Genomic DNA, 11,251 nt, shown 5'->3' with positions numbered 1-11,251 from the left:
AAAGATCACTGCAGATGCAGACTGCTGCCAGGAAATCAGAAGACGTCTACTTCTTGGGAGGAGAGCAATGGCCAACCTCGATAAAATACTGAAAAGCAGAGACTTCACACTGGCAACGAAGATCCGCATAGTGAAAGCAATGGTATTCCCCATAGTGACCTATGGATGCGAGAGCTGGACCATAAGGAAGGCTGAGCGAAAGAAGATAGACGCTTTTGAACTTTGGTGCTGGAGGAAAATCCTGAGAGTGCCTTGGACCGCAAGAAGATCCAACCAGTCCATCCTCCAGGAAATAATGCCCGGCTGCTCACTGGAGGGAAGGATATTAGAGGCAAAGATGAAGTATTTTGGCCACATCATGAGGAGACAGGAAAGCTTGGAGAAGATCATGACGCTGGGGAAAATGGAAGGAAAAAGGAAGAGAGGACGACCAAGGGCGAGATGGATGGACGGTATCCTTGAAGTGACTGGCTCGACCTTGAAGGAACTGGGGACGGTGACAGCCGACAGGGAGCTCTGGCGTGGACTGGTCCATGAGGTCACGAACAGTCGAAAACGACTGAACGAGTGAGACGACGGCGACGATAAAGGTTTAAGAAGGTGATATCCTCCACTTATTAATGATAGGTACATACTGTACATAGTTACTCCAAGTGACAGCTGTTCTTAGCTATTCTGTCTATTCCCTTTCCTGGGAGCACATCTGTTATGTGCATTGTGCCTAGATATACAGAAATATGACAGTCGCTCTAACGCACAGCTGCTAAGGAAAATGGCTTTGGCTGAAGTTAGTGTCCAAATCATCACAATGTAAGTAAACACTGCCTTACCTGCAGGATAGCAATGCCGTATGACAATATCACTGTAATTGTGGCATTTCTTTATTACTGTGAAGGTAACATATGTTTGTTGTTGTTCAACTGAACCATTCAGTATTTGAGAGGGAACTAAAATCACAGAGTTGGAAGGGATCACATGGGCCATCCCATGTCCAGTCCAACCCACTGCCGTGCAGGAAAAGTACAATCAAATCACCCAGACAGATGGCCATCCAACCTCTGCTTAAAAACCTCCAGGGAAGGAGACTCCACCACGATCCAAGGCAGCATATTCCACAGATGAAGCTCTTACCATCAGGAAGTTCTTCCTAATGTTTAGGTGGAATTTTTCCCTGCTATTTGACTCTATTGCTCTGTGTCCCTGCTTTTTGACTCTCTTGCTCTATTGTAAGAAAACAATATTAAGAAAACAAAACTAATGACCAGATATGATTTACACAACTTTAAAGTAGATGATAAAGACAATGAAATCATTCAAGATTTTACATACCTTGGCTCAGCCAATAATCAGAATGTCAATGCTAAGGCTTCCTGCCAAATGTAACTGTAGAGGAGAGTCTACTGAACAGTTGTGTTGTTAAAGTGCGAAGTATGGAACCCTGCGCAGACGGTCTTAAGCAACGTGCAGTCATTGAATTCTTGACAGCAGAAGGCGTCACCTTCATTCTCGTAACGCTAGAGGAGTTCCTGGCAAATTTCAAGTCTGTGTACTTTCATTTCAGGCGTCAGCATCCTGGGTACCCATCGTGCACAGATCTTCTGATAGCCAAGCAAAGCAATAATGTGACCTACACGTTCTTGTGAAATTCCGATTATGCTTGAAATTTCTCTCTGAGTGATAAAACGATCGTCCTGAATCAATCCGTCAACCTTTTGCTTGTGAAACTCAGTGGTTGCTGTCACAGGATGACCAACTCTTTGTTTGTCACGCAAGTCATATTTTCCTACCTCAACATATTTAAACTTACTCGCCCAACGACGCACAGTACTCACATCAACACAATCACCATAAACAGCTTGCATTCTCTGATGAATCTCCTTTGGGATGACACCTTCTGCTCTCAAGAATTCAATGACTGCACGTTGCTTAACTCTCATTGACTGACCGTCTGCGCAGGATTCCATACTTTGCACTTTAACAACACAACCATTCAATGCTAAGGCTTCCCACCAAATGGAACTGTAGAGGAGAGTCTATTGAACAAGCCAGTACCTGCCTCATATGAGTACTGCCACCTGTCTAGGAGTTATGAAGGTGGAGGCATTACTTTTCATTCAACCCTCATATATTTATATTTGACTGAAGTTACACTTAGAAAATGTATCTGCTCCAATTTACATACCCATTCAACTGAATAACAAGCCTATAGAACCGATCGTAATTTGGGGGCTGCCTGTAATCCACTTTCCAATCCCAGATTGGCAGTAGAGACTCACATAATCAAAGCAGATTATCTGGGATTAGATGTTAGATATTAGATTATATGACAGTGTAGATCCAGCCTGAAACTTTCATACTTTGGCCATATCATAAAAAGACCTGACTCACAAGAAAAGACAATAAAGCTTGACATGATAGAAGGAGACTGCAATACAAATGGATATACTCAAGCACCTTCTCGACTGCCATATAAAATCCAGATTATCTGCTTTGAACTGGATTATATGGCGGTGTAGATCCAGGCCCCTTCTACACTGCCATATAATCCAGTTCAAATCAAATAATCTGGATTTTATGGAGCTGTGTAGAATGGGCCTCATATAATTCAGTTCAAAGCAGATAATCCACTTTATCCGCTTTGAACTGAATTATACGAGGACCATTCTGTGTGGATTATCTGCTTTGATAATCTGGATTATATGGCAGTGTAGAAGGGGCCTTAAAACCCCTCATTTCTAGGATCACCATGTGTCAAAATCAACTGGATGGCATTTAACCACACATTACAATTAATGAGTTATAGTGGAGTCTCCTGGTGGGTTTTGTTTGAGGCAGTAAAATACACTGTAGCTTGGATATTTCTCTCTTGGTGACTCACATACAAATATTTTAAACAGCATCTGTAGTCGAAAATATTTCTTTGAACTATTGCATGGATTGTGTATACACCTCTGCGAGTGTGTTGAAGTTCTGTGAAGAGTTTGTCGTTTGTAATATATATTGGTTGCTAAAATATAATTACCAGAATTTCAGCTAAAGAAGATCTATTGAATCAATGAGATTTACTGATACGTTGATTTACCATTCAGCATTTAATCCAATGGGTTTTCTGTAGTAGGGATTAGCAATAGGATTTAGAACTGTGTTACTTTAAGAAGCAAAACAAATGCATTTCTGTCTTATCTTTTCTCCCTTTGGGACAGAGGAACATATCATTTAAAACCAACATGCCTTTTGTTAGCCTTATCAGAGTCGATGTTCATTTCCAGAGAATGCATAGAAACTGCTTACTCACTGTGCGCCAAAAAAGACTTCGGTGAAGCTGTTAATCTTCTTGTTTCTTGAGATCCTCAACTGTACAGCCTTCATATAGAGAAGAGTCCTCTAGATCTAATTTAGATATATTTCCATTTGTATTCCTGTGTTCTCTAGCATTTCTTCAGTAAACAATGAAAGTCCTGTTGCTGAAGGATCCCAAAGAAAGTGAAAATGCACCAGATCCATATATAGAAGTAAGTATCCTTAGTATAAGATTCAAACCTTAGAAATTGGTATTTGAATGATTGTCCTGCTGAAATCTAGTTTTGTATTTTGGCCTGATTTAACTACAGTAGAGTCTCACTTATCCAAGCTAAACGGGCCGGCAGAAGCTTGGATAAGCGAATATCTTGGATAATAAGGAGAAATTAAGGAAAAGCCTATTAAACATCAAATTAGGTTATGATTTTACAAATTAAGCACCAAAACATCATGTTATACAACAAATTTGTATAAAGTAGTTAAATACACAGTAATGTTATATTGTAATTACTGTATTTACAAATTTAGCACTAAAATATCACGATATATTGAAAACATTGACTACAAAAATGGCTTGGATAATCCAGAAGCTTGGATAAGCAAGGCTTGGATAAGTGAGACTCTACTGTATTTGATTGTATCCAACACATTTAGCCTATCATAAAACATACAAGAACTGTTACTATTACATAGTCAACTAAGGCCCCTTCCAAACAGCTGTATAAAATCCACATTGAACTGGATTATATGGCAGTGTGGACTCAGCCCAGTTATTGTGTGTTATCTGCCTTTGGGTTATATGACTGTGTGGAAGAACCCTTATTCAGAGAACACCAGTTGTATTCAATGTTATAATGAATTGTTCACTTTTGTGGAGAAAAAGTCACAATTCTACATTTAACATTTGTACAAGGATGCCTAGGTTTCTGTGGTTGAGTAATTACACAACTCAAATTCGCTTCCCACATTCTTAGAGATGTCAAATCTAACTTTTTTCACTATTTCCCATTTGGATATATAACTCGATTTTTGTTCCTGGGTTATAAATGTCATTTTCTAATTAGTTCTATCAAAGAAACATGGGAAAAGCTTATTAAACTGCAAAAACTTTATTTTTGCAGGACATCCTACAGCACATTTTGCTATAGTTTTTCGATAAGTATCTCATCTAGTCTCACCAGTTCAACCTAGGGTTGTTGTGTGTTTTCCGGGCTGTAAGGCCATGTTCCAGAAGCATTATCTCCTGATGTTTCGCCCACATCTATGGCAGTCATCCTCAGAAGTACGGCCCGGAAAACACATAACAACCCTGTGATTCCGGCCATGAAAGCCTTTGACAACAAATTCAACATAGTTTGTGGCAGCCACAGAAATAAAGTTTCTGAAATATAGCAACTACTTTCAAAGTAAGTACCACCCAATTAAACAAGAATAACACTTTCAAACCAGGAAAAAAAATTGTTTCAAATTTTGTTCCATAGTGTTATTCTAATACTTATTACATGGATCTGCTTTTGGAAACTGGAGTGGGTCTAAAATGCTACAGGTAGAATTCAACACCTTCATTGGCCACCAGTCTGTTTCCAAGCAGAATTCAAAATGCTAGTTATGACCTCTACAGCCCTATACATCTGGGACCCAAACTATTTGAAAGACTTTTAATAGGTCTGCCTAAGTGTTAAGGTTTACAGATGCATTTGGCAATGAGAGTGTTCTTGGTGTTTCTTCCAGGCTGTTCCATGGAAGATTATGTTCCATATAATCCAATTTATCAAAGCAGATAATTCACATTATCTGCTTTGAACTGGATTATATGAGTCTGTAAGGGTGTAGAAGGGGCCTCAGCTTTCTGTCTGTAGACAAAGATCTTTTTATTTCACCTGGCCTTTGGCTGTTAACTGGTTATAGCAGAAGGATCTTGTAATTGGATGTGCTATACTTTCATCTTCTTGTCTTTGTTTTAAATTTTGTAATGTATATTAATGTTTTAATGGGATTGCTCTTGTGGTGGTTTTAAAGTTTTTATTATTAGAATTTTAGTTGTACTTTATTGTAATCTATGTTGTATGTTGCCTTGGGCCCTATTCTCAGAGAATGGTGGGGTATAAATTATAGAGAGTTCATGAAAATGACACTTCTAGTTCTTTGCTGGAAATTATGTAACCAGAGTGTAGTTGTTGTATCCATTATAAAAGCAAATACTGGTATTTGATTATATTTATCGTGTCAGAAGCGAATTGAGGATACAGTTAAAATGTATATGTAAATATATAAAAAACCAAAGTTAAATACTTGGCATTACACTGGATTTCCTTTGACCAGAAGCTGGCCACTTGGTGTGCCTCTGGTGTCGCTGTAAGAAGGTCCTCCATTGTGCGTGTGGCAGGGTTCAAACTGCATTGTAGTAAGTAGTCTATGGTTTGCTCTTCTCCACACTCGCATGTCGTGGACTCCACTTTCTAGCCCCATTTCTTAGGGTTAGCTCTGCATCTCATGGTGCCAGAGTACAACCTGTACAGCACCTTCCAAGTTGCCCGGTCTTCTGTGTCCCCTAGAACCTGATTTGAGGTTCTAGGTTTTACTCTGCCACTTTTGGACTCTGGCTTTCTGAGGTGTTCCTGCAAGTATCTTTGTGGATCTTAGGAAGCTATTTATTGATTTAAGGCAGTGTTTCTCAACCTTGGGGTTGGGACTCCTGGTCATGAGGGGTGTGTGAAAGAAGTTGCCAAAGACCATCAGAAAACACATTTCTGATGGTCTTAGGAACTCCTTTTGCAGAGAAGGCTGAAGATGTCTCCTCCTGTCCTTCTCTTCAAGGTCTATTTTCCCCAAACTCCACCAGTGTTCAAATTTGGACATATTGAGTATTCGTGCCAAGTTTGGTCCAGATCCATCATTGTTTGGAGTCCACAGTGCTCTCTGGATGTAGGTGAACTACAACTCCAAAGCCCAAAGTCAATGCCCACCAAACCCTTCCAGTATTTTCTGTTGGTTATGGGAGTTCTGTGTGCCAAGTTTGGTTCAATTCCGTTGTTGGTGGAGTTCAGAATGTAGGTGAACTATAAATCCCAGCACTATAACTCCCAAATGACAAAATTAATCCCCACCCCTAACACCACCAGTATTCAAATTTGAAGGTATCGGGTATGTGTTTAAAATTTGGCCCAGTGAATGAGAGTATCAGATATTTACATTACAATTCATAACAGTGGCAAAATTATAGCTATGAGGTAGCAATGAAAATAATTAAATGGTTGGGGGTCACCACAACAGGACTAACTGTATTAATGGGTTAGGGCATTAGGAAGGTTGAGAATCACTGGTTTAAGACATTGGCATGCTGGGTGATATCCGAACAGAGGGTGGGCTGGAGATGTCACTGCTTTGGTCCTTTATTACAGGTTGGTTCTTTTCAATGGATGTTAGGTGGTGGAATATTGGCTAAACAGTACAATTTCTTCAGTAGTGTAGGGCGTAGACATCCTGTGATAATGCAGCATGTCTCATTAAGGGCCATATCCACTGTTTTAATGTGCTGAGATGTATTCTACACTGGGCATGCATATTCAGCAGCAGAGTAGCAAAGCACAAGGGCAGATGTCTTCACTGTGTCTGGTTGTGATCCTCAGGTTGTGCCAGTCAGCTTTCGTATGATATTATTTCTTATGCCCACTTTTTGCTTGATATTCAAGCAGTGCTTCTTGTAAGTCAGAACACGGTCCAGAGTAACTTCCATGTATTTTGGTGTGCTGCAGTGCTCCAGTGGGATTCCTTCCCAGGTAATCTCAGCTCAAGATGCTTGTTTGTTCTTACACGTCTGTGTTTTAGATGGATTAGGAATTTGCTGGTTTTCCCTGTAATAGGCAGTAAGATCATCTAAAGCTTCGGAAAGCTTTAAGTACTAATGAAAGCAAATAAATACATAAGATAAGCATAAGATTATATATATATACTAGCTGTTCCCGGCCACACGTTGCTGTGGCGAAGTATGGTGGTATGGGAAATAAAGTATTGAGGAATTGGTGGTAGTTAAGGTAAAGGGTAAAGGTTTTACCTTACATTAAGTCCATTATAAATGGGTTATATAGCTGTGTGGAAGGGCCTTGAGTCTACACTGCCATATAATCCAGTTAAAATCAGATAATCTGTATTTTATAGGCAGTGTGGAAGAGGCCTAAGTGAGGCCTAACTCTGCCTGTCCCCTGGGCTGAGTGGGTTGCTAGGAGACCAAGTGGGCAGAGCTTAGCCTTCTAACTGGCAGCAATTGGATAAAAACAATTATTCCTCTCCCTCTAATTAGGACTTTATTTTTCTTTTCTTTTTGTTGTATAAACGTAGAGGCGTGGATGAGGGGTTGTGCTGCCAAGTTTAGTGTTTCTGGGATGTGTAGTTTTGTTGTTTTGTCCTAGGCCGAAATTTCATTACCTCATCAATATAAGAACATGACATGCATTTAGGTATTAGGAAGCATTGTCGTAAGCAGATTAAAAAACCCAGTATTGAATGTGATAGCTAAAACAGTATTAAACATTTATGTACTGAAACAACAAAGATAAAAACTAAAATAAGTATTAAAACTTTCTAAGACTGTGACTTTAATAATAACTAAAATATTATATCTATCTGCCTATCTATCTGTCTATCTATATGAATATGATATTGAACTGTCTGATTTCCTTTTCTGCAGTATGGGCTGCATGCTTTACTTGATTGTCATCTTTAGAAGATGTACTTAAATGAATGTACTGTAGTAGTTTTTCTACACTGTTGCAATTGTATTGTGCATAGTTACATTACTTTGGTACTCGTTCCACATTAAATATATTATACACTGTTTCTATATAAACTATTATGTTTTATCTCAAAACATGTTGCAGTTGCCATGTAACTGCATCAGTCTATACATTTGTATTCAGAAATAAGTCCAATAGCTTCCATGGACATCCAGGTAAGCAGGTATAATATTGCAGTCAAAAATAACTTGCTAGTTTTATGTGATTCCAGAATGATTTTGAAGGGTGTTAATATCAATGCTAATCATTTATCACACAACTGTATTTATTTACTCTCATCCATAGGAGCTGGGTTCACATGGGCTTGAAGCAACATTGATTCCAGTTTTAGCGTTTGAATTTATTTCACTTCAGTCCTTGTTTGAAAAAGTAAGTTTTACACTCTCTTGCTGGTGAAAACATGTTTGCAAAAAATATGCAGCAATATTTTTGTTTTCTCTGTATTGCACTTATTTGGTTAGGTACTTAGCTTTGTTGCTAATGGCAGGGTGCTGCTGCTTTGGCAATTTCTCTTGCAATATATAAATAATGTTGTTTTTTTTTAAAAAAAAATCAAACAGAGGGAGAAAGAGATCTGTCAATTGGATTTGGATCTGCAAATCCGGATGATGGCCTGGGGTCTATAGATAGGTTGATTTTCCACATAAACATCTATATCATACAATATAGCTCATATTATATATACTGTAAATAGGATTGACTGTGGCAGTGTTATAATTTCCTTACATAACCAAATATATACATATACATACATACGTATACACACACACACACACACACACACACACACACAATGTGTAAATTGGATTTTAAATTGCAGGTGTTCAGCCTGAAACTATTCTCAACTTTTGCTGATCAAGAGGAAATATAAATGGAGCTTTTATTTTAGTTTCTGTCCATGTTGCTATTGAACTAAGATAAACAAAAACTTGTTGTTTGTATTAATATTTTGATTGAATATATCATCATGGACACTTAAGGGCCTTCCTTTTAAAATTGCACACTATTTTTGTAAGTTTTTAAAATCATATTTGATTTTACAAAATAAATCTGGTCAATTATATTAAGTGATATGTAATCATTTTCTCTCTCACTTTCTCTCTGTCACTCTTTCTTCCTTTGCTGGTGACTAGCTTTCTTGTCCTGAACAATATCTCGGATTAATTTTTACGAGTCCGAGAGCTGTGGAAGCTATTAAATTATGTCTGGCTGATAAATCTAAAAAGGAAGGTAGGTGGAAGTTTGAACAGTACAATAATTCAATGAAGCATTTTAGGATAATGCACTAGCTTTGATAACACTTTTGTGTATCAAGAGTGCATAAGCAAAATCAGCACTCACGTTATTTCCTTTCTACTCATATTGTTTAGAACAGAGTTGTAAATACCTACTCCCTAAGGGAAATAGCTTCTGAGTACTCACATTTTTGAAGTATATTCGGTAATTGCTTTTTGTAGTGAACAAAAATTGTTTTGCATAGTCACTGGCATTTATAACATAGTGGTGGATATTACAATTTTGCTGAACCCACTCACATTTTCAAAATAAGCAATATTTTGTGCAAATGTTAAAACAAGTGTATCAATATTTTTACTTTACCACCAACATGAAAATTTAATATTTTACAGATTGGAAAAATTATCTGAGGGAAAAATGGAACACCAAATCAATTTATGTAGTCGGAAAAGCTACAGCTGTACTAGGTAAGCCACATTTAAAAATAGCAAAATAGCTCCCATATAAATATTAATAAAATATGATGTGCCATGTTTTATCAAAAGTTGTGTGTGTGTACTAGCTTTAGTACCCGGTGTTGCCCAGGTTATTTGAAAAAGTCATTTTTTTATTTTACAAAATGCATAGGGTTGTGGGTGGACTACAACTCACATCATGCTAGATTAACCTTCTGAAACTCCATTAGTAGTTAAAGTTTGTCATGTTGAGTAAGTTGTTCTAGATGCATCATTGGTGGGGTTCAGTGTGCTCTCTGGCTGCAGAATGAACTACAGTTCCCACCATGGTGGGTCAGTCCTCCTCAATTCTCTCCAGTAGGTTCAGTTGGTCATGGGGGTTCTGTGTGTCAATTTTGGTCCAGATCCATCATCAGTGATGGTCACAGTTTCTCTGGATGTCAGTAAGCTACGACTACCAGAAATGAAGGTCAGTTTTCCCCAAACCCCTCCAGCATATTCAGTTGGTCATGGTGGTTTTGTGTGCCAAGTTTGATCCAGGCCAATCTTCGGTGGGGTTCACAGTTCTCTGGTTATAGGTGAACTACAACTCCCAGAAATCGAGGTCCAGCCCCCACCAAACCCCTCCAGTATTCAAATTTACGTGTATCTCTCATGTGTGCATTGTCGCCCGTTGAGTTCACGGTGCTCTCTGGATGTAGATGAACTACAACTGCCCCAAATTAAGGTGAATTCCCCCCAAAGCCCTCCAATATTTTTGTTGGTCATGGGGGTTCTGTGTGCCAAGTTAGATAAAGGCCCATTTTTGGTGGAGTTTAGAGTGCTCTTTGATTGCAGGTGAACCATAAATTCCAGTACCTACAACTCCCAAATGCCAAGTGCAATTCCCCCCAAAACTCACCATTATTCAAATTTGGGCATATCGAGTATACGTGCCAAGTTTGGTCCATATCCATTGTTCCATGGATTCACAGTGCTCTCTGGATGAGCGCTACAACTCCTATAAATTAAGGTCAATTGCCCCCACACCTCTCAAGTATTTTTCGTTAGTCATGGGTGTTCTGTGTGCCAAATTTGGTCCAGGTCCATTGCTGGTGGGTGTCACAGTTCTCTGACTTGATGCAGGGTGAACTACAACTTCCATCATGTTGAGTCAGTCCTCCAGACCTCTCTAGTATGTTTAGTTGCTGCTCAATTCCTGTTTGCTGTGTGCCATAGAAAAGAATAGGAAAGGGTTATGGGGGTGGCAGTGGGCAAATTCCACACCAATGGAGAGAGTAAGAAACCCTGGGATGTCTGTGGTGGAGGAAAAACAGAAAATCTAGGATGAAATTATCCCCATATGAAAGCCTTTACTTGGGTGGTGGGCAGTATGATGTTTGTGGAGGACATTGGCAGGGCTCTTGATTGTATTTACGGAGCTTGCTATAACCTGCAATGTCATTGAAGGGAAGGCCATTGGTGTTT

The 11,251-nt window shown here is 38.9% G+C and overlaps 1 protein-coding gene across 1 annotated transcript in view; it reads left to right on the top strand.

The window, feature by feature from the left end:
* The window catches only part of uros (uroporphyrinogen III synthase), a 28,224-nt gene that overhangs the window by 1,770 nt on the left and 15,203 nt on the right, over positions 1–11,251 (top strand). The window contains exons 2-5 of the mRNA XM_003218594.4: positions 3,433–3,512; positions 8,379–8,462; positions 9,227–9,323; positions 9,722–9,796. Coding sequence (XP_003218642.2) covers positions 3,450–3,512; positions 8,379–8,462; positions 9,227–9,323; positions 9,722–9,796 — 319 coding nt within the window. The 5' untranslated portion in view covers positions 3,433–3,449. The remainder of the gene's footprint in view (positions 1–3,432; positions 3,513–8,378; positions 8,463–9,226; positions 9,324–9,721; positions 9,797–11,251) is intronic.

The sequence above is a fragment of the Anolis carolinensis genome, chromosome 3 (genome assembly GCF_035594765.1).
Source record: "Anolis carolinensis isolate JA03-04 chromosome 3, rAnoCar3.1.pri, whole genome shotgun sequence".
In the NCBI taxonomy this organism is placed as follows: domain Eukaryota; kingdom Metazoa; phylum Chordata; class Lepidosauria; order Squamata; family Dactyloidae; genus Anolis; species Anolis carolinensis.
The sequence above is the reverse complement of the archived record's forward strand: the minus strand, read 5'-3'. Positions and strand labels throughout refer to the sequence as shown.